Source organism: Pogoniulus pusillus, chromosome 17 (assembly GCF_015220805.1).
Source record: "Pogoniulus pusillus isolate bPogPus1 chromosome 17, bPogPus1.pri, whole genome shotgun sequence".
Classification (NCBI taxonomy): Eukaryota; Metazoa; Chordata; class Aves; order Piciformes; family Lybiidae; genus Pogoniulus; species Pogoniulus pusillus.
In genome coordinates, this window is record NC_087280.1 from 18,335,475 (window position 1) to 18,361,814 (window position 26,340).

At 41.7% G+C, this 26,340-nt stretch overlaps 1 protein-coding gene across 4 annotated transcripts in view; it reads left to right on the plus strand.

Moving 5' to 3' along the window:
- The window catches only part of ADAMTS17 (ADAM metallopeptidase with thrombospondin type 1 motif 17), a 184,500-nt gene extending 158,515 nt beyond the window's left edge, over positions 1 to 25,985 (plus strand). For all 4 annotated transcript variants that reach the window (XM_064158003.1, XM_064158005.1, XM_064158002.1 and 1 more), the window contains 3 exons: positions 3,748 to 3,900; positions 18,984 to 19,161; positions 21,982 to 25,985. In XM_064158003.1, coding sequence (XP_064014073.1) covers positions 3,748 to 3,900; positions 18,984 to 19,161; positions 21,982 to 22,133 — 483 coding nt within the window. In that variant the 3' untranslated portion in view covers positions 22,134 to 25,985. The remainder of the gene's footprint in view (positions 1 to 3,747; positions 3,901 to 18,983; positions 19,162 to 21,981) is intronic.
- The last annotated feature ends 355 nt before the right edge of the window (positions 25,986 to 26,340 follow it).

Consider the following 26,340-nt stretch of genomic DNA (forward strand, 5'->3'; position numbering starts at 1 on the left):
TCAGGATACAAAGCGATCTTGCACTGAGGAACTCTTAACAGTCAAAATGTGATTCCATTGTCTGCCTTTTGAACAGGAAATCTCTGTTTGGCAGGGGAGATGGTTGTTAAGTGAGAGTGGTGTTTCCTTTCAGAAGGATGCTCTATCTGTTCATTAATGCATGGCCTTCGTTTTCTTTCTGGGTTCTTTCATTTCAAAAGATTTGGAGAAACACACCAAAGCTTTTAGGAGTTGTCTAATAGGTCTCTTGTGTGTTACGGAAGTAACCCGTTCAGGTGATGGCTCCAATATTTCTTAGAGCTGCCCAGATTCAAGGCTGTTCAGCCTGGAAAAGATTCCAGGGAGACTTTATAGCTGCATTTCAGTATCTGAAGGGGACCTACAGGAAAGACTGTTCAGAAGGGCTTGTGTTGATAGGATAAGGGAGAAGGGTAGATGTAGGTTAGGCATGAGGAGGAAGTTTTTTACAGTGAGAGTGGTGAAATACTGCAACAGGTTGCCCAGAAACATTCAAGATTGGACTTGATGTGGCCTTGGCCAGCCTGGTCTAGTTGGAGGTGTCCCTGCTCACTGCAAGGGGGATTGAACAAGATGACCTTTAAGGGTCCCTTCCAGCCCAGTGCAATCAATAAATCTGTGAAACTACTCCTGTGGTGCAGTTCCTACCTAGTCTGCATGCAGAAGTTTTACTGGGGTCTTTTGTTAACAGTCCCAGGTACTTCTCTGTCCTTTTTATGAAATGACATAAGTCAGGTGACAGAAGACTTTTTCCAGAGTGGAAATCTTCTATGTTTGTGAGCATTTGCAAATATATAATACTTTTAGATTATTTTTTCAATAACTGATGTACTTTTCCTTTAATAAATTTACTTACTTCTTGCCATGTCTGTAATTGCTCCCTTGTGATTTTAAATTCATTCTTGTTCTGGCACATTTCTAGAACAGTTGACTCCAGGACACATTTGATGCTCTGCCAGTTTGAACACTTGTCATAACTAGGAATTTCTTTAGTGGTAATCACTTTAATCCTTAATAGTTTAATCTGGTGTTGTGGAGTAAATATCACAGTAGTATATCAATTTAGAAATCTATTTTCTCATGTATGTTTTGAACTTTTTGCTTTCACAACAAAGATCAGTTGACCATATTGATGTCTGGTCCCCAGTCAAAAATACATGTGCTTTGAAAGCAAATTCCAATGTGATCTTCATTGTGGAAAAAAATGAAGTTCCCTTTTTATTGCCAAAGACCTGAGATTGTTTTGGACAAAGCACTGCTCAACCCATTTTTAATGACAAAAATAGAGGCTGTCAGGAAAAGGTGAATGTTTCTACTGTCAAGGAACTAGAGCAGAAAAAAATACAGATTTCCTTCCAACAAAGGAGCTGTATCTTAACTGCAGAGTTGTGTTGCTCCTTTACAAAGCTTCGTGGGGCCTTGACTAAGTAACTTGTTAATAAAATAAGACCTCATGGTCTCAGCTGGACACTCGGAGACTGCACATATTAATTTGTAGATTGCTCTGTTGCAGAATCTCTGTAAAATTTGTATGTTAAGAACTTCCTCATGAAAAGAGAAAACTTGAGGAGAGAAAAAACCCCTCTAAAAGAGGGTGATTTATATGCGACCACCAAAGATCTGTTGGAAACCTTTTGGAAGTGCTGTTTTGTCTAGGAAAAAGTGTATGCAGTATTAATCTGTGAATGACTTAAAAGCTTGTGGGAAGAACAAACAGTTGGTGTTTTTCCCAGACTTGCTTGTAAAACCCACCTAGAGATTTCTCCTACTGTGAAAAATACTCCCACTTCAGTTTGATTTACTTTGAGTACATCAGACCATTTGGAAGATTTTATATATTGTGCTTTGTAGTTTGAGGTGAGCGAGGGCAACTCAGAGGAGTCCACTTTGAGGACTTTGGAAAATTAGGTATTATTTGGGGCAAATTCATGGCTTTAAGGGTAACATTTAGGGAGCTCCAGCTTGGGATCTCTGGCAAGTCTTGTGCTCTGAGGAGTCCAGCAAAACAGCTTCTGGAGTTCTGCAAAGCCTGGAAGAACTCATCGCTGTATCTAGCAGAACTATACAATTGTGCTTGCTGCAAAGATGTTACATCCATAAGGAGGTCACGCCATGAGCAGCACATAGTAAATTAAGTGGAGGGTTTCCCAGATTTTCAAGAAGTCACTTTGTAGTGCTCTGAAGTATTTAAAGGCATGTCTGTTTGCTTGCCAGCTCATAAACGCTTGTCATTCATGTCCTTAACAAGGCCAGCAGGTCAGAACTGCCTGGATTGTATTTTTAAGACGGTTAGACAGGCATGCTGAGATTTGTCCATTTGATGTAATTTATATCAAGCTGACACTTGTTTCCAGCATAGACCCCCTGGATGGAGAAGCTTCTTGGAATATGTTCAAAAGACCTCACAGAATATCTCATATCTTCACTATTTATTCAGTGTCAAATCAACTGTCTTTTGCATGCTGATCCCCTGAAGGGGAGAACTTGACATGATAGAGGAGGTTAGTTTTTATCTCAGTTGGTACTTATATCATTTTTCCACCCACCTGTCCCCAGTGGCTCTTCAAGAAAATTTCTCACTCTTAACCACTGCAGTGGCATGAAAATGAAGAGCAGAGAAACTGGCTGTGCTGCTGTGTAGTGACATGTGCTTAGATGGCTGTCACAGCATCATCAGAACTGTTATTCTATTACCAAGCTGGTTATTCATAACAAATGCTGTTTCAAGTTTCTGCCAGTGTCCTTTTCCCACCTAATGCAACTGGTGAAATCAAGACAAATTCTCCAGTAAAACAGAATTTCCAGCCAGCCACTGGCAGAGGTATCAGTGGGTGACCAGACAGCCCTACTCCTTGGATGATGCCTTCATAGTGCCCAGGCACAAGAACAGTTGTGCATTTGTGCTCACTCACATGAATGTTTGTTAGAGTGCCCAAACGTTTGAGTCAAGTGACTGATTTTAGCAGCTCTACCAACCTGCTGCTTTCTCAGAGGACTTCAAGGAGCCCTCGCTTATGCTTTCGCTGTTGAGAAGTCTTGTCTTTCATCCCTGCTGATGTCTGTGGCTAGCCTGGGGGCACGGTTGGAAGCTGATCTCGACACTCTGCCTCACTCAGTAGTGCCTCTCCTGAGCTCTATCCTCTAGAGCATTTGAAATTCTTTAGAACTAACACAGTGATGAGCATTTGGTAAATCTGAGAGTGAAGGTCTTGGACGTGTTTCACATGAGGACATGTAAGAACTGTGACTTTGCCGTGTGATGTACAAACTGTGTTGCAGAAACATGTTTGTAACAGTGGTGTCTGATTTAAAAGTGCATTTATCACCATCATTTTACTCCTGTGATACATCAAGGGATGTGGCAGCTCTGTGTTGTAAATCTCAGCGTGTCCTTTTTCAGTATGAATGATGAACTCTTAAACACAAGATTTAATGGGGTTTTTTTCATCTGTAACATCAGCTCTAGCAAGAAGCCAACAGATATTTTTCAAAGAAGGCTGGTTTTCAGAGCTGCCATTTTTCATAAGTAAAATATTTCACAAGCAGATCTCATGCTTTTCAAATTACTCTCATATTTGAAAGGGCCATACATTATTGGGAGAAAATCTTAGGGGTTATCACTTTTCCTCTGCGTTCATAAAACCATCTTTCCTTTCAGCTATGTTACAAGAAGGAAGTTATCATTTCTAGGCATAATGTAACAGAAAACAAATTCCTGTTCTTTTGCAGTGTTCAGCAGACTGTGGCAAGGGGATTCAGAAAAGAACAGTGACCTGCACAAACTCTCAAGGAAAATGTGATGCAGCTACCAGGCCAAGAGATGAAGAAGAGTGTGAGGATCACACAGGCTGTTACGAGTGGAAAACTGGTGATTGGTCTAAGGTACCAGTGAGCACTACATGGTATTTTCTAAGTGTCTTCAGAGTTATGTGTTTCTGTATGGTGTCTACATTAATTTGCAGCTTAAATATTTAGTACCATAAATGTTTAGGGTTGTAATGGACCTTGAACATCCTCTAGTCCAACCCCTCTACATCAGAGATATCTGCAACTAGAGCAGGTTGCTCAGAGCCCCAGACAACCTGACCTGGAATGGTTCCCTGGACTGGGGCATTTACCATCTTTCTGGGGAACCTGTGCAATCCTGTTGGGCAAGAAAGGGTTTGATTAGAGGTTTTACTGAGATTTCAACTTACCTCTTATGCCATTTGCAGCCCAAACATTGCCATGACAGGCTAACAGATATGACCCAGACAGGTTTATAGAAATGTGTTGCCAACAGGCAGGAGCAGAATTTCATGTTAGTGTGGGACTTACACAGCATCATTGCTCTCTATGACTCCCTGGATGGAGGTGGTAGTGAGGTGAGGGTCTACTTCTACCTACTGTCAGGTGATAAGACTGAGAGGACATGACCTGAAACTGTGTCAGGAGAGGTTTAGGTTGGATATTGGGGAAAATTTCCTCAAAGAGTGGTCAGGCATTGGAATAGGCTGCCCAGGTTGGTGGTGGAGTAACTGTCCCTGGAGGTGTTCAGGAAATGTGTGGATGTGGCACTTTGGAACATGGTTTAATGGCCATGGTGGCCTTAGGTTGACAGTTGGACTCGGTGATCTTAGAAGTCTTTTCCAATCAAAACAGTTCTATGATTTTATAGTCCATTCCTAGACTTACTCCATCCACCTAAAATGAAAGAAAGACATAAATTTAAGGACATAGCCAAAACCATCAATCCCTTCCTCAGGGCTGGATTTTACCTTCATTTAGGCCTGTCTGAATGTAGCCTCTCCAGTGACATCAGTGGAATTAATTCCTGAATGCAGTGGATTAAGTGAGAGCAGAGTCTGCCTTGTATTTGGATTCTGATCTTAATGTAACAGATTTGCTTGGGAAAGAGGCCTGGCAGTGTGAGAAACTCACCTTTGCTAGTGTTCATGGAGCATTACTTTACATTACTGACTTCATGTCTGCATAAAGAACTATAATTTCCCAGGAATATTATATTCCAGTTTGGGTTTATCTTGTCTTTGTAGCTGGGCTGTTCTTTAAACAGAAACACTACTATGTGTTCTGGAATGTACGGCATGTGCAGAAACCACTGGGATACAGTGGCTGCATTTTGCTTTCCAGAAACCCAAAATCCAGTGAAGCAGAGGCCCATGATGGGCAAACTGGTTTATCTGAAGTTGCTTTTCTTCCTTTTTTTTTTTCCCCCCATGTGATTAAGAATATATGTAGATCTACTCTGTCGTAGATGCATTAATTGAATGGTGTCAGTACTGGAGAATGCATTAAGAACCTGCCACATTCAGGTCTGTATTTATGCTGAGCCAGGAATTTGTATCACAGAATGGTTTAGAGTATTGAACATTATTCTATTCAGAACCTGTCACGCAGAGACCATATGAGGTGGCCAAAACAAACAGTTGCTGTGTGTTAACAGGTGAAATAACATTATTTATTTATTTGTGGCATTTTGAAACATTTTGGCATGCAAATTGACCTGGATTCTCTTTATAGGGAGGAATATGAAATAATTACCTATTCACTGATTACATGGATTGGAAGTTCGGTATTGAATGAAAGGTTCCAATCTGATAAAGATGTTGGCTCGCTGCTGGAAAAGCTGGGGTTGTACTTTGGTGACAGTAAATAGTGGTGGTGGATTTAGTGTCTGCATGTGAGTAGGCCAGGAGTGGTGCAAAACCACTTGTTATTTGCAGCTCTTAACTCAGGATGAAGATCCTCCCTGTGCAGAAGGGCACAAAAGCTTATGTGCTACATATGTGGCCTGCTTCTATCTGTAGAGAGCTGATGCCAGCTCTCTGCTTCCCAGGAATTTTACCCTGTGTGAGTCCAGCAGGATGTTCTTGGACCTAGATTTGATTTATAATTTAAAATTCTAGGCATTGGTTAATTCTGCCTGGACACTTAGATCAGACAATCAGATTCTCATTCTCTGAGCAGAGAGGTAAATGAGAAGAACCACTGTATTGCTAGAAAAGGGTATGGGTAGATACAATTCTTTGAAGAACTTGTATTGTCCCAGAAACCCAAATAGCTGAAATGTCTGCTGTGGAATTCAGTTATTCCCAAGTTCAGAGCAAAGGATTTCATCATGAGGGTCCAGAAGCTTTAATGCAAGGCTTAGACTTAGAGAGAGAGCCTTTACAGCTCTCAGCGACAGCTTTTTGGTGTTGTGTGGTTTAAAAGAGTTTCTGCTTTAAGGAGAAACACAAAGTCTGCAGCAGTTAGATTATAGCAAGCTCTTTAGAATTCATACTTCCAGGGCAAAATTCCATTGTAAAACATTAGTTCTCGGTGCTGTAAAAATCACTGTGAGAGATTTTTGTGCTGACTAAGATGGAAACTTTCTATTAATACAAATTGATCTCAGAACAAGCAACAACTTTTTGCAATTAATGCACTGCAAGATTTAAGTAACAGTAGTAATTGTTACAGATCAAAATGAGAGGTTTAGATACTTTACATGCACACAGCTAGCATGGTGGTGTGGCCTCCAATCCTTAATTTCCCAGACCAAGATCACTTGAAGATACCAGGAAGTTGTGCAAGGGAGAGGCAAAACCTCATTTAAAGAGTCAGGTCCAGATACAAGTTGTAAATAGAACAGACTGTTTGGGTGGTAGGGACACACTGTTATTTTTATATTACCATTAGTACTATTTATAGGATACGTGGACTCTGGGCGTGAAAAGACAGATCTCTTCCCTGAGGAGCTCCCAGCCCTGTATAAATGCCTCACATCTGGCAGCAAAGGATATGGTTATCCTATATAAGATCTTAGATTCTGCTGCATTCAGAAGGTGCAAGAGTGGGCACTTCGAAAATCTATGCTAGGCAAATTGTGAGTTTATGTTCTCAGAACCTGGATCTGCTTCTGCGGGTAAGAGGTGAGGGCTGAAGTCATGGCCACACCGATCTTCAGCCTGCACCTACCAGCCAAAACATTGTCCACTGGCCATTGCCAGTATTCCATTTTCTGACAGGTTTGTTTGCAGATGATCCCTACTGCCTTTTAGAGCTGTGGAAAGCATTTGGAGCTAGCTGAGCAGATCCAGCAAGCAGCCTTGGCTGTGGTATTTGTTCCCTGTGCATTTGCAGCATGTTTCAAGTGCTGCATGAGGAACCGACAGATCTTGTTCCCTTTGCAAAGGGCCAGCTCTCTAAAGTTGTTTCAAAGGCCTTTGTGGTTACCTCTGCTAGTGCAGTGCTAGAGAAGAACAGGCTGTGTACTGCCATTCTAGAGACAGAGTACTGTTCTGTTGCTAGTAACCGTGTGTAACCTGCACTACCACTACTATTAAACTTGCATCTCCTTTGCACTACTGAAGCATCTCTTTTAAAAACCTGCTTTTCTTAAAGGGATATAATTATTAACTTTAGCAATTAGCACAAACATAACATTGGTATTGTGAGTTCCATAACTAAATGTTCCTGTCTTGAGAGTCGTCCAACCTAGTAGAAAGACAGATTGCAGAGTAAGAGACCCACTGAAGGTGTTAACCTGAAATAGTTTTATTTACTGTTGCCAGGTTTCTTCAGAATTGCAATTCATTATATTATTCTTTTTTATATAGATGATGTAGTATACAAATGGGAATCCAAGCCATCTCCCATTCAGTTGTTCCTTCCAAAAGGAAATTCCACATCCAGTTTGCTTTCAGCTAAAGAAACAAACATCTCATACAGTCGTTCTACTTTGAAATAGTTCCTCCTTGTTTGAAATCTGAGCTGTTGAATGTTCTAGCACTACATTTTTGTTGTAGTTGTGCTAGTCAAAAGAACAAACATGGGTTGCTCAGTTTCCCAACGCTTGCCTCAGACTCTCAGGCTGCTGAGAATGTGCCTCTCAGTGCTTTAGCATGACAGCAGTTCATTCTTTCACAATGAATTGTATTTTGCTGACAAACTTTATGTCAAGGATTACATCCCTGTGAAGAATGCAGGCAGTCAGTGAACAGAATGTATCTTGATGTATGTGGCTCTCCAGGAAGCTTAGCAGGACACACAGCCTGACTGTACCACTCACTGCACTGAAAGGGAGCACCTCAGCTCACAGCTGCAGGACTCTGACTTTGTCTTGAAGTCCACTTTGACTCAAGCTGTTGAAAATTTGTCCCAGGTGATGTGGGGTGCACTGCTGGCTTGCTGCAGGGAGGTTGAGGCTTGGTGTACTGGCTAGCAGTAATGGTAACAAAGATCAATTATGCCTGAAGTTGAGCAGCACTATGGACTGCTTTTTATCTACCCAAGGCTCTTCCTGTGTCCTTAGCTCTCTCCTTTTCAGCTCCAGTAATACTGTAGCTGGAAAAGCACTCAGGTGCAAATGTACAGGCCAAGGCTGTGTTATCTTGAGTTCTTTTCTCCAGCTGGTTTTTGGACTCTTCTAGGATAGAACTGAAGAGGCAAGATTATATATCTGGAGCAATTCTCTGTAAGATTTTAATGGGTTTTTCTTTATTTTTTTCTTAATTGTTGCACTATTTTAGATGCTTCAACAGAGCCTATTTTTGTCCTGTGACTGAAGTACTGTATTTTGAGCCAACAGCACAGAGTGGTTTAGCATCCCCAGTTTCATTTGCTTGGACTATTCTCCTTTTGACTAGTGTAATATCAAAAAGGTAGAACTGGAAGCAAGGTTCATTAGCTCCATCTTTAGTGCCGACTTCCACAAGGGTACATTTTCAGCTTTGTGGGTAGAAGTTTAAGCATGCAACTGCTCTCCCTCAGGCAACAATTTAGCTCATTAGCCGATTCTATTACGTAGCCCAATGAAAAGATTTTTAGAAGAATGAGGATACATAGAAGCCTTGTAATATATTGGCTTTACCATAGTTTTTCCTTGCAGTTACAGTAGGTGCTCTGTAAATACTAAGGCCTATATTAATCTCAGATAACCCAATGTAAATCCAGTCTTTCATTCTTCCCTTGGCCATAAGCCGGGGTTCTCACTTAGCACAGTGGGCCAGGTATCAGCTGCTCTTACATTAGTGTAAATCCAGATTAATTCAGCCATTTAAGTTAGTGCAGGCTCATGCCAATGCCATGCAGATCAGAATCTGACCTGATGGGTTGTGCAAGATGTGTGGGTCTTATGTAGGAACCATCACAGATTCATGCTTGCAGGTGAGAATGGAAATATATGACATGCTAACTAGAACAGAAAGTAGAGGAGAAATCTTTTTCTACCACTTTACATCTTGTATAAGCAGCTGGCACAACTTTCACTGGATTCAGAAAGATTGTGCTCTCCAGAAACTGGAAAGCCATCAGCTTGGCAAAGTGTGATGTTAAACAATATTCTTGTTGCCAAATTGTGTCAGTAGTGATAAAGCACATTTGAAAAATTACCTAGAGCCACCTGCCCTCCCTGGACATCAGTAGTTGCCAATTTCTTTACAGTGTTTTGCTCAGCCTGTGAAGTGCTGGCTATGGGTTCTCATCCCAGGAGAATATTAACAACAGGGAGGAGAAAAAAAAAATCTAATTTCCTATTAGAAAAAGAATGGGTTTGTGCCAAATGTTGAGGTGTTTCATACTGAAGACCAGCAGTCATTCATCACAGTGGGAGGTAACAAGGATTTTGTAATTGTAAATTAATTACTTTGGCAGGGTTACAGTAGATTGTATTCTCTAAGAGATAAAACTCCTAGCCTTGCAGTGCACCAAAAAACATGCTGGGCTTGAGGTTTGGGTTTGGGGTTTGGGGTTTTCCAAAAAAAATACTGTACAGTCTTCCAGTGCCAGGAAGGCATGTTTTCCATGTTCCAAATGTTTGGGAACATCAACAAAATCCTCTATACTCCTCATTTTTAATGATTAATTCACATTACTTGATAAGAAGAGTAAATCAAGGGCAGCTGTGGTTTGAGAGGTATATTCAGCACTGTTATAAATATAGACGCAAACTGTCCTTTGTTCTAACACTCATTACAAATTCATGGCTTGACCTGCCATCTGTTTATGATAAACCATGGACAACTTGTTAATTCTTAATAAAGGCCATAGCTGAGTTCATCTTCTTATACCTTGAAAAAATAAAACAAAATCCAAAAACTTCTGTTATTAAATGAGAGAAAACTCCACAGGAGGGCTGGCTGCTTAAAATTGCAGTCACACACCACAGCTGAGAGACCCTTTCCTCCTCCCTTTGGCTCAGCAAATAACATCACGAGGTATGACTGCTCACATGCACTCAGCACCACAGCTAGAAACTGATGTTGGAAAATTTGTTTACAGGCCTCACTGATGCACATTTGTTGTTCTCCAGAAGCTAATAGAGCTGGATGTGACAGGACAGAATCCAACAAGCCCTTTGCTTCTCTGGTCCTAAGCATGACCAGGAGTCAGAGCATCAGTGTCCTAAACCTAACTAGTGCCTCTAAGGTCTGCTCAAAGTTGTACTGCTAGCTGGGGTTCCCCATGGTTTGTTCCTCTGGCACGTGGTCAGTGACATGCAAACCACAACCTTTATTGCCAACAGCTAATCTTAAAACACCCCTCACTGCCGAGGATGAGAACAAATGGCCCAAAATTGGTTATATCAGCCAGGGACATTCCTCAGTTTAAGAAAGCTGTTGCCAGTATCCTAGTAAAAATTTCATACAGCTCTTTAGAGGAGAAGATGGAAAGCCATTGTTCTGCATTTCTGAAATAGAATGGTGGTACCCTTTTGAGCTGAACCCATCACCTTTGAGAAATGCATGGAATGAAATAGATCTCCTTGCAAGAGAAAGCTGTTGTTTGTTTTACAAAGCAGAAACTACTCCTCTCTTCTGTTGCAGTGAAGTCAGATTTGTTTATAATACTATGGGCCAAACCACTGACCCACCAAAACCAATGGCCAGCTCCCAATGACTTCAGTGAGTTTTACTGTAAAATGAAGAACTCTGGCACGCAGCTTGCAGTTACATGTGACAGAGTTCAAATGCTCCAAGGTTGGGTTTTCTTGTCACCTCCACTGTCAGTGCAAGGCATGCTGCAGTTTTTTTTGTTCCCTTTGTGATTCTATTCCACAAGGTTAGATGAAAGAGAAACAAACCCTCATGAATCCAGAGCAAGAGTTCTGAGGAAAAGTCTTGGATCACTGAAGTAAAATCCGCAGATGGTGAATCATGAGGGCACATGTCTCCATGTTCCTGTGGCCATTTCACACATCTATCACCTTGGGCTGCTTACAGCCCAACCCAAGGCCCTTACACTGCCTTGGACCACTCTGTTGTAGACAAACTTAGAAAATCAGTTTTCATACCTCTACAGGAAATACGCATTTTAGGAAATAAGGGAAAGTTCATATGAGTTCAGCTTGGATTAACTAAAGACTTCTGTATGGTCATGGGTCTATAACTTCATTCAATTTGCATCACTGACATCTATGTGCCTTGTTTGACATAGTTGTCTGGCTCCATTTATAGTCATTGTAAGACAGGGAGCTCCAGGTAGTAGTTTTATCTAGCTACCCTTTGAATGATCTGTCTCTACTGACTGCAAGAGAACATAAACAGAGCTGGTTCAGTAAGATGAATCCCATCTCTTTTGCTCTGACCCCTCCCCATCAGTGAAACATCTTTAGCTATAGTCAGTGGTGTAAATATTGTATAATGGCACTAAACCCAGGCTGAGGCTCTACTATGTTTCTGCTAGCTGTATTTGGAGACCTAGGCATGGGAAGTGAAGAGATGCTGTCTACAATGCTGCCTGGCCGTGGCATTCCCTTGGGACTGTAAGCCACAGAAACCAAGTCCTCATGCTTTCAAGGCATTGACTGCTCCTTGCTTGCACAACAATTTGCAGCGCTCATCTCTGTTGGAGTTTCTGGGAATATCCATAATAGAAATCATTTTGATGGTTCCTCAGTAAAAGGAGGATGCATTACAAAAGGACCATTCATCACGGCTTTGTTTGAAGTGGAGCACTTTCTGTCACGGTGTTACTCTCATGTCCCAGTACAGCCTCCAGTGCTCCTATTTATTAGAATAACTTTTGCCTTTTTTTTTTTTTTAATTTATTTAAAAGCCTAGTTCATAAAGTGGTGGTTTGGTTTGGAGGAGGGGTGGGGGGGGAGGTTTGGTGGAGAATTTAAGCCTCCCACAAAGATCAACGGATTGGAAATAGAATTTCATTGTGACAAGGCTGTTCAAGTGCTGGCATTCATTTTCTCTGAATCACTCTGAGATGCTACAGTGTCTAGGATCATGTATTCAAAAATGTGAACAGTATTTCACCATTTAAAGTCCATGCTATATATCTGAAGGGATTTTTTTCACCTTGACTCCTTACAGCACACAGGATGTATTGCTGGCAGGAGCTGCTATAATTGTGCAGCCTTTCAGATAGCCTTTTGGGATTTATAATGACTATTGAGGTATTAAGGTGACAAGCTTCCAGAACATCTTTAAAGAGCAATTAGTATCAGCCTCCTGGTGATTCCATGTTTGAATGTGAAGAGATGAAATGCAGTGTTGGTTCAGCATCATTCATTTCAAAGCTGAGGAGCTCTTTTCCTAGAGAATGCTCAGGCAGGACCAAGATGACAGAGGGGAGCAGCTTCTCGCTGCAGTAATGGTAATGGAGTCCTCAGTTTAATTACTTGTTTTAATAAATTGCATCTAGATAGCATTGATCATTAACTGATAATAACAACTAAAATACGGATTCAGTGGAGCTTCAGTTCCCAAGATACTGGGTAGCATCTGCATGAGGAATCATTGTGGGACTTCAGCTCTTGTAGCCCACAAAACCACTGCTCAGCATAAGCAGCACAGACTGCTGTAGAAGCAGGGTACATTCTCAAGCAGCTAGCCCTGGTTGAGTTATGTGATCCCGTGGTTACATAGTTGTTCATTTCTTTCTAGTTTACTTTAAATTAGCTCAGTTATGCCTTTTACATAAGGTGTTTCTCAGCATCATTTCTTTGCAGTTTTCCAGGTAGAATAAGCCAAGGAGCATTTCCAGTTTGTACCTGCCACAAATCACAACAGCGCACAAGCACTGTAGGTGGCATCTAAAGTAGGTACCCTAGGGGCAATACCATATCATTTCACTGTATCTGCCTTCATCCTGGTCTTGAAATCCAGTTTAAAAGCTTGTGGGAAGTAAATTCTGCCTGATCAGTACAATGAATTAAATGAAATTCCCTCATTAGCATCCACCTGGGCTGTGCAGCACAAGTACTTAGGGGCACTGTCACTACCCAGAATATTCATGCACTCAGCTCTTGATCTCTGAACTCTCTATATACAATGGAACTTTTCAGAATAGCAGAGTCAAGCTTAATGATGCAGTGAGACATGCTGGATGTACTGGTCAGATCTTGTTTCTTAGGGTCATGCAGTTGGAGAGCACAGCTGTAGGCAGTTTGCAAAGCTTACTTCTTTCTTTGCCTTCTAAGATACTGTCACATCAGCCATGAGCACTTTCTGATGTAATTTATTGGTTTTTCCCGTACTGAGTCAGAAGGGTATGCATTTTTCTTGGCTAAATTAAACAAATCAGTCACTTCACAAAAGGTTCCAAATGAAAGATTGTTGTAAGCAAGACGAGATATGTTCTCTTTACAGATCTAAGCTTCAAAAGAAGTAAAAGAGAGAGGAAAAAAAAAAAAAGACAAGAAAAAACCAAGGAAGATTGAAAAATCAGCTTACAGTTTGCTTTGGGCTAATTAGATCTTATCAGTCAAAAGCCAGAAATGTCTTTCTTTAGCTTGATACCGCGGTGAAAGCTGACCTGGTGTTTATGAAAGCACACTGCATGCTGCTTTTTAGCTGAGACTATGGGGTTTAAATGAGTGATCCTCATAAAAAGCCTGATGTTAAGGTGTGTGGGGCACTGCCTTTCAGAGCACACACATGTATACTATTAAGGCCTCGGGAACGGAGCAATTACAGGACATTTGTCATTCATCTCAGATGCTGCGTTAGAATGTTATTAATAGGAACTTGTCTTGCTTTCTTTCTGACTTTCATAGAGGCAAGAAATAAGACCCCTGGGGGTGAAAAACACTCTACCCTATCCTAACGCCTCGAAATACTTGAACTCTGAAGTCAGTAAAGCGTGACTCCATCTCTGAATATTGGAGCTTTAGCCACAGTGTTATCCTTGGCTTCAGCAACTTGCAGCAAATTGGGGGCAAACCAGTATCTTTAAACATCAGATGACTGCAGACTGATGAATAAAGCAAAAAACATCTTGCCTTCAGATTAGTTATGACAGTCATCTTGAACTGTACCTCCTTCCAACAGATCAGCCTTCTAAATACTGGAGTACATTCAGGATTGGCTGCAGGGATGCTATGACCTTGTGCTGGAAAAAGCAAGGCTCTTGCAAAAAAGACTATTTCTTTAAGGTTGACATTTTCAAAGGTGACACATGTTCTGAATGCATCCCTACCTATCCAGCAGCCCTCAGTAAGGCCTAAGCAATGCTTGGTTGTCCTATTCAGTCCCGAACAGAACACAGCCTGTCCTCTGTCATGCTAATAAATCTGTACCTTTTTCTCTCCTCATTAAGTCTCAATACAGAGATTCTTTGGACTGGTCTCTCCTACACGTTTCTCCAGCTGCCTAACACCAGCCCTGCCCTGGCTTCATTCATTCTTATTCCTCTCTCTTGTTGTCTGGCTATCTTTTGTGGATCAGGAGTTGATGAAGCCTCTGACATATCTCAGCACTTACTGTAAATTCTTTCTATTTTAATACCTAATATTCTCCTGAGGCATTTGCTTTCAAAGCAATTAGGCATCTGTCAGCACCTTTGGTAGATTTCAAGCTTTCATATCAGTATCCTAAGGTGGAAATAGCATTCCAGTCAAAAAATCATAGCTTGGTCTTAAGGTTGGAGTTTTTCAGTGAGTAAATCTTCTTTAAGCTGATGAAGGCAGCTGCTGCCTTGACAATTTGTGGTTTATTTCCTTCTGGATATCCCCACTGCCTTGCATGTTACTGCCAAAGAATGTGAACGGAGGCATTTTTGTATTCCTTTTGCCTTCTCAAGCAGTGTTTAAACAGGGAGTTACAAAGGCTCTTGTTAGGTTCACTTTTTGTAACTGTACATTAGCCCTTTGTTTTTCACAGCACTGAACAATCCTTTGATCTCTGCATATGAGTGGATTTCCAGTTCACAACGACTGGGTTCTCATTATGGTTAAACTACATGACTTTTGTATGTCTGTTTTTCTGATGGTGGAGGGGAAAAATATTTCTTTGTTTGATACTGGCATTTCTGTTAACCTCTAGTCCAAGTCCCCAGCTTTCCAGAGTGGGCAGGTTGCTCATAAGTTTTCTCTCAGGACTTGTGTAACAGCTCAGGTGGCAGGAAGAGATCCACCAAAACCCAGTCCTCTACACTCACAGATCACTTTATTCCATCATGACATCAAAACATGCACATCTTTAGAGTTTCATCAATACTTACAAAGACTTTTCCCATTTTCAGAGTGTGTTTGTTAATAGCAGTGCAAGAACCCAGTGTTTGCCCATGAAGTCCAGTGTCCATCAACAGCATTTTAAATACAATCAGCACTGTGCAGCCCTCCCATCATTCTGTACAGTGCAACTGTGCCAGCTCTACAGAAGTTGGATCAGGTGCTGGGCTGTAACCATCCTTCTGCCCTGCAGCCCAGGTCACACACTGTCACAAGCAATCCCCACTCTGGCAGCTGTTGGCTGCCTGGGAGTTCCTGTTTGCAAAGCAGCCACAGCACCTTTCCTGACTCAGATTCCTCACAACCTGTGTTCAGGTCTGAAAGTCCTGTACCAGAGGGCAGAGAGTGAATCTAGCACTCAGAACTGTTCTGCAGATATGCTTACTTGCTCCATAAATATTTGGGAACAGAAAGACTGTAGCAATGCATTTAGCTGTCCAGAGTAGGAGCAAAGGTATTTATGGGAATTTGCTGTTCAGCTGGAGTTTGATTTTATACCTCTTTTAATTATGTCCTTTTTACATAGTGCAGCACAAGTAACAATTCCCCCTTTGTATGTATTTTGTATCTATTCCTATTTCCTATTGAAATTCCTAGGAAAGACACTATCCAAGTACAGAGTTGAAAATTTCATCTTAAAATAAGCCAGATGTCCAACCTTCCTTTAGCTGCCAAGACCTAAAGAGTTCAAGAAAGATGTTAAAATCTGTCTTCCTGGCTGTGAAAAACTAATTGCATAGCATAGGTGATGATCCCAGTCTCCCAGGAGAAGGAATAAAACTGCTTCGGGCAAAAACTCTGCTGTTATTTGTCTAAGGATTGGAGTTGGCAGTGTCTGTGGAAAAAGTTTCATTGCTTGCCCTCCTTGCTGGTTAACAAATGCAGAGAGAGGAACACAGACAAAGGCAGGTGAGAGTTTTTATATTGGTATCTGAAAACCTTATTCACCTTATGAGAAAAATGTGGGTTTCTTTTTCTCCTTTCTTATCCCCTACCCTGTGAAAGAGCATTTGTAAGTACAGGGGGTGCCTAAAAGAGAAACAGGGGGTTCAGACTCACTATATTACAGTCATGTGGAGGAACCCCATGGTTTGGACAGGTATTCTGTTTGGTAACAGCTATTCTGTTTGCAAAATGAATGGACTATTCACTTCCCTTGCAAAGAGTTTTGTGTGGATTAAGATAAGTAAAGCACTCTGGAGACTTAAAGTGCCGTTGAAATCCTGAGGACTAGAGGCTGCAGATGACTAGTGGAGTGGGAGAGCCTAAGAGCTGCATTTATCAGGATAAAAATTGTTAACTTTAAATCCAAATGTAATGGCAATGCTTGACTGGTTTCCAGACAGGTAGAAGTCACAGAGCACACCAGTGCTGAGGAATAGCAGAGGGACATCCAGGACAAATGAGATGCTTAGGTCTCACTGCAGAAGCTTAAGTTAAAAGGGCAAGCTCAAGTTATGAGTGCATGCACTGTAGGGCATTCATTCAGTCCCAAACACTGTAGCCATTACTGAGGCATTAATAGACAGTAACCAAATCTTGATGCAAATTCAACATCTGAAAATCTGAGTGCAAAATAGTCTGTCATAACCTAGTGTGTTGAACTGAAATTGAAATAAGGAAGATGTGGAGGGAAAAGTCCAATTATTTATTTTTGTAAAAGAGGTACCAAAATGCCTGTAAAATTTTAATGTAGCCTAACTGCTACCTTCAGAATACAATAATCAGGTCTGGAGGGAGCTGTATAGCTGGAAACACAGAGGTGTGCTGCACACCAGCATGGCTTAATGGCAGAATCCAGAAGGGATCTGAGCCAGAGGTTGTCCAAATGGAGAAATTCAGTTCTAGAGAAAGGCACTGGGAGAAAGAACAAAGATCAAGTGGAACATGGCAGGAGATGAATACAAATTCAGTGGCTGCACCAAATAAAGAAAACTTGTCATTAATGTGAGTGACAAAGTAAAATTAGATAGAGTCTCTTATTTTTGACACCATGCTTCACTGATCCTACAGCTTCTTCTACCCAGAAATAAATGGTTCATGGTGTGTAAATGTATTTCTGCACTGGGTTATCTGAAGCAGGACTCGATCAGATCTATTTTATGTGGTGTTGTTCATCTGAGGCCATTTTTTTCTCAGGCTTTTCAGTTATCCACATAAGAAGGAGGAGATCCCTGTGATCCATCCAGAAGAAATCTATACTTCTTGTGTCAGATGGTCTTTGAGAAGCAGCAGGAGTTTCTAGTGATACTTCCAAAACAAAATGACCACAGCTTTGCTGTTCTGCACCACATGGATAGGAGAGGTGAAGGCCTACATACATCCATGTGGTTTTTAGCCCACATGTCACATTCTTACAAGCATCCACAATGCACACACATCTTTCTGACTTGGACTTCAGCCTGACCTCAGTGGTGCTTATCTTTTGAGCCCCTTCAATGTTTGTAAGAATTACCCCTTTGAGGTAATTTTTTTTCTCAGGGGGAGAGCTCCACTGCCCTGAAGCAGCAGAGGACAGAAAATACTATTCTTTGATATCATCCTAATTTTGTCTCTTGAGTTTTCCCTCACCTCCACCTCTCCCCCATCATTTGCTTGTGTGTGGTTTTAGCAGAAATAGGAATCTTCCCAAAGTCCTGCAACCCATTGTTTCTTTATTTTAAATACAAGGTTCTTTTATTAACTCCAGCTGGTGTTCCTCACCGTGCTCACTGTGTTTGCTTTATTAAAATTGAACAGTGTGCAAGTAGGACATTGTAAATCACAAGTGACTGGGCCAGAGGAAGAGGGAGGGAGAGGTATAGGGACTCCAACTGAATGACAACAATCAGAGCATATGAACAGGCTGAGCTTCCTAGCTAATAGAAGCCAAAACTACAATTTGCAATTGCTCCCAGGAGGACAGAGAAGTGCCAGACAATTAGCAGGGATGGAGGAGGAGAATGAATACTGGAACACCTGATGTGCCCCCTTGTATACTGGAACAGAGCTTCTCTAGGGGTCTGGGCATGCAGGAGGAGGAGCTGCCTGCCTCTACTGTAATCCTTGGGTTTATCTTATACCAATGCCTAGCAGTGGTCATCTTACCTGTGGATGGCTTTGTTAGACCATCCAAGTCTTTGGAAACAGCTTTTAAACCAAGGCAATAAGTACCACTTGATCCCTCCTGAAGAGGAAAGTGGAAGCTTCGTGCCCATAATTAAGCAGTAGACTTTTTTCTAGCTTTGTTTATTTGTGCCTGATGGAGGGAATTGCATCTCTTCCTGCTTGAACCTCATGGACATCCACAGGGATAATAAGTGTAGGTGGACTAAGTCTAGACAGAAAGAAAACAATAGACATCAGCTGTTTGAAGGGTCCCTGGCTGAGACAGTTACCCTGGTTTTGAGTCCTCATCACCATAATGAGCTGCCAGTTTGCTGCACACTGCAGCTCTGGCAGGGATTTCTCTGCTGTAGGTGTGTGTATGATTTGGAAGCTACTCTGCTTAGACCATGTCTCAATGCCTTTTCTTTTCCAGTGCTCCTCAACCTGTGGGAAAGGCCTCCAGTCACGTGTGGTCCAGTGTATGCACAAAGTTACTGGGCGCCATGGCAATGAGTGTCCTGTCCTGTCCAAGCCAGCAGCCTACAGGCAGTGCCACCAAGAGGTCTGCAATGAGAAGATAAATGTCAACACAATCACCTCACCCAGACTTGGTGAGTGAGGGGTGATGGGGGAAAGAAGCCGCCTGCAAAGGGCCAGATAAAGCCCAGGGTCCTGGTGTGTCCAATGTGATCAAAAGTGGGGCTTTGGAGGATTGCCTGGAGCCAGAAATTAGGAGAGGGAGCCCTCTGTCAGACTCCAGAGTAAAGGTCCAGTGTGGACAGGTCCTCTCTTACCCATCAGTTTCTGCCTGAGTTTGCCCAAGCTGGAGCACTCAGCAGTGAGCAGACCTGAGAGACCAACAGGAGCACACAAGTGGTGGGTGACTGATAGACTGATCACAGAGGTGAGGGAGCTGCCAGGCACATCTTTGTCACAAACACCTTCACACTTGTTTTGCTGCATGAGTGTAGAGTATGATGATTTATTCATCCATACCCTAAGAAAAGTTCATGGCCTTGACAAGTAGAGCATCTCTGTTATTTTTCCTTTTCATTTGCTGCCACAGGACTCTGGTATGATTAATTTGCCCATCCGGCCTCTTTGTGTGAACCCACTAATTTTCTGTCACTTCCCTCTCCTCACCCTCCCTGCAGCCCCTGTGTACCTGGCTGAGATGAGAATGTGGTGATAAGCCATCTGTTTCACAAAGCACCTTGACACCTTGTTTGAGAAATGGCTTTAGTTAAGGATACTTCTGTTAATGCAAATTTGTGGGAATATATGATTTTCCACATCATAGTTTTTTAGTTTATAAGGAGATAAATTTTTTTAGCCCTGTGTGTTCAGCCTCAGCTCCAAGAAACAAGCTGGTTTCTTTACGTTTCACACATCATCACCAGGAAGATGAAGCAAAACTGAGCCCTCAGGTGCACTGACAGTGCCTCCCATCACTGTTCAGTACAAGAAGCCAAGCTGTAAACAATGCTGCTAAGAGCTTACCAGAAAGAACAGCCTTCACCCTCTCAGCAGAACTTGTCCGGTAGGCTTAGAATCCTCTAACACATGTGAAAATGTGGAGCTACTAAGCAAGAGAGCCATTTTCTAATAGCACCATCCAGTATGAAGTGACACCTGAAGCTTCTGAAGTTTGTTTCCCATAAGTTTAATGGATGTTTGAAAGAATACAGGGAATTTTATTCTTGCAAATGCAGTCACGCTGAGGAGCTTCTAACCTTTTTTGTTTAAGAACATACGAGAGCACTTCCAGATCCTTCAGCACTAAGAGCATAGTGAAAAGAAAACATTTCATTTGAGAAGTAAGCCCTTGATGCACTGATGAGACAAGAAATCCATCCTAATTCACATTTTGGGACAAAGCAATAAAAAAAATCTCACATGTTTAGAAGACTGAGGAGGCTCAAGTCCCTGCTGAAAGTAATCTGCAAGTAATTTGAGATGCTTTTGTTTTTAAACCAGGCTTGGAATCACCATGGCTAGAAAGAATGATATTTGATATTAGCAGAAAGACATATAATGGAGTGTTTTGCTCTTCCTGCATATAAACAATTCTTACTGGATTATCTTTAAACAAAAATTTCTATTTTCTGCAGTGTAAACCTCACCAAAAAAATATAGAGGAAAACATGCCAGTAGTATGCAAAATCCATGCTGCCTTGGCCCTACTCCAGAATGCTTTTCAGAAGCAACTAAGTGTAGAGTTCACTTCACCTGATTTTACTTCTGTGTCCAGTGTCCCTCAGTGAAGACACATTCAGGGAGGGCTTATTCTGTCCCTCAAGCATCTGACCCGTGTTGCCTTCTCAAGATTCTTCCTGTCTTTCATCATAACCTTGGATATCTAAAATATTAGAGGTCCTAGTCTTGTGTGTGGCTGGTGTCTGTAACATCAAGTCTCTCATGTCCAACATGTCAGATCTATCTCAAATGTTCTTGCAAGATGTGTCATTTGTTCAGCTACATTATGCTTTCTGTGTCTGGTTGGAACCACAGCTAGCAGCGAGTGCTGCAGATCGAACTCCCTCAAAAAGCTCCTGTACTACTGGCAGACTCAGAAACAGCTCTACCCTCCCCCTGTTTAGGATGGTCACTTCCACTCAGATTTTTTTTTCTCACTATAAAGTCTCTTTAATTGGCTTCCTGTCCCTTTTTTTCTGGTGCAATGCTACTTCACTTCATCAAATCAATATTTTGCTTCTTGTCTAACTGAATGAAGCTTCAGCTGTAAACATTCCTACCAGTTTTGCCGCCATCGTTTTCTGGCGCTTGGCACTGAGACTCACTCCTGAGTAACAGGGCAAGAGCCTTACCTGGTGTCATTCAGCAGGGGTGAAGAAGAAGGGATTCAGGTGCTGCTAAGTCAGCACCTTTTCCTGTTCTTCAATTAGACCATTTTTTTTTCACAAACTGAGGCCACAGTTCCCCCCTCCCAATAGCTAATCATTGTTCTACTGTTTTTACTATATTAAGAAATCATTTTTGCTTCATATTCATTTATCTTTGCTTCCATCCCACTGAGTTTGATTTTGCTTCTCTGTAAAATATTTTCCACATCTGAAAGCATGCCTTAATGCAGCACTCTGTGGGAGCATCCAGCTTCTCTCTGCTTGCTCTGCAGTATTCAGGTGCTTAAATCTAGGCTGCTGCTTTAGCTGTTTTGTTCATCTGGATCTGTTTGTCACTGAGACAAAGTTTAAGGTACAACGTGGAGGATTGTGCTCCCCACTTATGACCAGCTACACCCTCGCAGTGAGCAACCAAGAGCTGGTATTTCAGTAGGAGGAACATCATCTGATCTCCAGGGTTGGCAGGCAGACTGGCCCCTTCTTCCCCTACGTGCAGTGATTTTGACCACACCTGCAATGCTGTTCCTGGCTAATCTGCTAGTTTCTCCTCTCTTTTCATGTCCAAAGCTGCTCTCACGTACAAGTGCACAGGCGACCAGTGGACAGTGTACTGCAGGGTGATCCGGGAGAAGAACCTGTGCCAGGACATGCGGTGGTATCAGCGCTGTTGCCAGACTTGCAGAGACTTTTATGCAAACAAGATGCAGCAGAAGAGTTAATGAACCTGTGCTACTTCTTAGAGTATCACAGCTACTTGTATATAAATCACGGACTAGTAGGTCTGAGTACTGGAACTTAATGAGTTGCTACAATGTGGTGGATTCCAAAGCATACCTAATAGGACTTGAAACTAACTCTACAGACTGGATACCAAAGTAATCCACTCATCCACCTTAAAAAAACAAACAGAGTCATCTCAAGGAGCCAATTACGTTATCATATTTTGACATCCTTACATTTTTCATTAATGCTTTTTACTTTGATATATTAAATCCCCAGCCACTGGATGGCTTGCTACCATCAAAGGACAAGAGTTGCAAAGTGACTACATTCACTGAGGTTATGGGTACCTACCTCCATGGAGGGAGGCCTCTGGCAAAATAATTCAGCAAAGGTAGAGACATTAATAATTTAATTTTGGATTTCAGCTCATGCTTTCAGTTCCCAACAACTGTTCCACTGTGGAGTGGGCTTGGAGGAACACACATACATGAAAAGCTTAATTGAAAAAGAGGATTTGCTAGAAGAGCTTGTGAAAACTGATAGCAGAGGATGGACATCTCTGAAATTCCTGCAGAAAGCTCAATACAATTATATCCAACTTTCCAAGTCATATTTTTAGAGCAACTAATAGGGACTACCCTGCTTTCAGATTTTAAAAAACAATCTCTCTCTTTTTCCCCCAGAATAATATTGTTTCTGTTATGAAACTTAATTTTTCTCTGAGCTTAATGAAATGAAAGCCTATTAACAGCAGTAGAAAGTTATTCTTAAGCAAGAACCATTTACATGAGATGGGAGAAGCCAAAAATCATTTAATCCAGTAGAGCTCACTGAAGGATTGCCTGGCCTAATCTCTCCAGTTTTCAGAAGTCAGTCAGATAATGAGACTGACAGAATGTTTTAAAGAGGACCATGACATTGGATAGGGCTGGTAAAAAATGGGATTTGGAGCAACCTTTGTGTAAAGGGTGGAGTGCAGAGCAGAACAAGTGTTTCCTGTCTCTTGGCTCTTGTATACATCTGAGGTTATGTAGCCTTCTGAATCAAAAGCAGTCAAGAATAGAAGACATTCAAAGTGTAATCTTGAGGTTTGTTGAAGCCATAAAGCCAAGAGTTCCATTGCCTTCAGTAAGGGTTAGCATTGTACTCACTGTATTTCAATGCTTCCTGTCTTTTGTGGTGCTATCACCTTTGGTGCTATCAGATTGGTGCTATCAGAGTATGCTGCAAGTGCTGTACATATGATACACTCCCTTCCATGTCTCTGCACTTTAAACTATACTCCTCACTGAGATGTGAATCTTGAAACAGGAGCTCCACCCAGGGTAAAGTTTGTTCCCTCCATTAGTCCTGCAGATCAGTGTCTCCCTATCTGCTCCAGCATGGATTGTTTCCCATGCCAGAGTCCAAGGTCAGTTGTGCAGTGGTAAAGTTACAACCTACTCTTCAAGATACAAACAGCAGTGTGGATGAATTGCAGCTTTGTACTCGCTAGAACTTGTGTTACCATTACTCTGTGGAGATGAGTGCAGAACTAAGCCTAGCTACTACCCCAGCCCCTGGCCCATCTGGGTTGCAGCTCACGCCTGTCCTCACCTGGTCTTTGTTGCTGTCGCCTCTTGTTTCCAGTGCAAGGAAGGATAAAGATTTGGTATCTTGCATATCTTTAAGCCAAGTTTTACTTCCTTACTACCATCCTTTCAATATCCAGGACCTCCCTGGAATAACTAATTAGCATTTTATTAAAGGCTCCATTTTTCAAGCACAGAGAGATAGTGTTCATCAACAGACTGATCCTGCATGGGCTTCACATTCACCTCTGTCCTTGAGTGCAGGTGAGTGTGTGTGCACACCAGAAGTGGCCTATATGCACAAAACCTAGTTTGCACACAATTATTTACTCAAGTGCCTGTCTTAAACAGACCTACTTTCCAGGTCCCCTTGCTGATCATTTTTGGCATTACTAACAATCACGTTGGGCAGATGGAGGATGTGCCATCAGGCTTAACTCTTATCTTGTAAGAATATCATTATTATTAATGGAATCAAAGGTGCTTTTAAACAGCAGGGGTCATTTTTTCCTTCCAGTGCTGATCTGTCACCCTCTCTAGGCAAAAGGAAGGCTCCTAGATAGGTGCATAGGGGAGGCAGGATTTTAATTCCTACATTTTTCACTAATAATTCACTACTGGCCACTCTCCAGAACAGGCATTAGGCTGGTTAGACCTGTGGCCCGTCCCAGTATGCTAGGTCCTGGACTTCAAAGGGCATTCAGGTCCATGTTCTGGGACATACCTAAGGAAAGATAAATTTACAAGAAATTGTTTCAAGTGTCTCAGCACTGAGAAAAACACCTCACTTGCTCTCACAGCCCATGGGCTGCCATGCTTCAGCCCTTTATTTCAGCAATCAGAAAGCACCATTAATTAAAAACTGATGGCACGGCACAACTCCGATTATCCCATTCTCTTACTTCACATGGTGACAACCTTCCCAACTTAGCCAGAAAAACAAGACTAATACTTAAAAAGTGAAATCCTGTTCAATAGTCCCTCACTTCTGCTTCATACCATTTTATGGGAGCTTTACTATGGATTTACAGCTATGCTCTGCCCTCAGTTACTGCATCTTGGTGAAAGGAAAGCTGTTTGTGTCAGTCTATCTATGGCAATGCTTCTTTTGGTTGTTCGTAAGAGATTGATGCTCTTTTGATTACAGTGGTGGTATTTCCATATTGTAAACAATACTCTGTACTGTTACTAAAGTACTGTACATTTCTAGTTGCACAGTTGTGTTATCAAGTGTAGATTCTCACTATCTCATGTATGGTGCTATTTTTGTTGTTGTTGTTGTTGGAAAAGAATCTTAGCAGTCGGTTATTGCTTGATATTTTTATTATAATACAGGGATATATTCTCCATGGCAATAATATCATTTAAGTGTTTCATTACAGAGTGAAATGTATATTTTTTTCTTCCATTAGCTGATTTGCATATGTACTGTATCCATAGTAATTTTCTTTTTGGTGCTGGTTATAAATAGAAAAGATAACAACAGTCAAACTGAACGGAAACAATTGTAAATGGAAGCCAAAAAAAAAAATAGAGGAGAAAATCATTCCATTTTGGAAAAAAAAAGAGTATGTTGAATAATAAATTTATTTTTTCCATAACAACTTTAATAAGGTTTCTGAGGTTGAGAGAAAAAAAAACAAACTAGGAAGCAAAGCAAACAGCTAGCATGAAAACTTAGAGAAAGGAGCGACGCTGCGAGTAGTACATTGTGCATCTAATACTGGGCTGAGACTGGGATTTGGTTAAGTCTAGGTCAACTGCCTGATAGCTGTGGTAGGTGTAATAGGTCATTTATCAGTAACATTCTGGCGTCTCAGAGTTCCCAGTGTGCTAACAAATCAACAAACGATGGGTCTTGTCCCGGTCAGGTTGCAAAATAAAGCAGAGGGAATGTTAATACCTGATGAATGCCTTGCAAGGGCTGTGGGCAGTGACACGACAGTAGAAAATGCCTGTCTGGAAAAAGGAAGGCAGGCTCCATTTGGGCTGTTGCCTGTGTGCCTGAGGAGGCTTCAGGGAGGCTAAAGTTTGCGCATGGATGGGGGAACATTTCTCAAGTGCTTTTGAGAAGGTGTCTTTCAGTGTATGTTGGAGCCAAGATGAAGTGGCAGCTTGCTCTATGTTTATTGGTAGCCGCTCCACAGCCACAACCTGGTAATGAGGACTGTGGAGCGTGTGGAAATGCATTGGAGCAAAACTACCCCATCCATTGGAAAGGTATCTACATAACCAAGCTGCACACTTCCTTGGTGTGAAATAAATGGAATTACTTCAGTGCCAAGTGTTTTGGATGTCTTTGTTGTAGGAATTAGCCACAATCTTTGTACTATTTAACTCCCCCCCACAGCATGGTGAAGATGGCTTTTGCAGGCAGATGCACACAGGTATGCTTGTAGGATCCTCTCCTGTCCTGTCTTACAAAGATGCCATCATCTGGATCTCATTCCAGGTCAGTTCTTGTTAAAAAGACACTTCTTGGAAGTGGGAACAGCACCTTTCTAAAGCAGCCTTAAAAACAGCAGCTGATGTGAGAGTTCTTTTCCCAAAACTATTCCCAGAAATGGAGTTTGTAATAAAAATAGAACTCATTTACTGGTCTCACACTGGCTTCTTGGTAATGGCACAATAT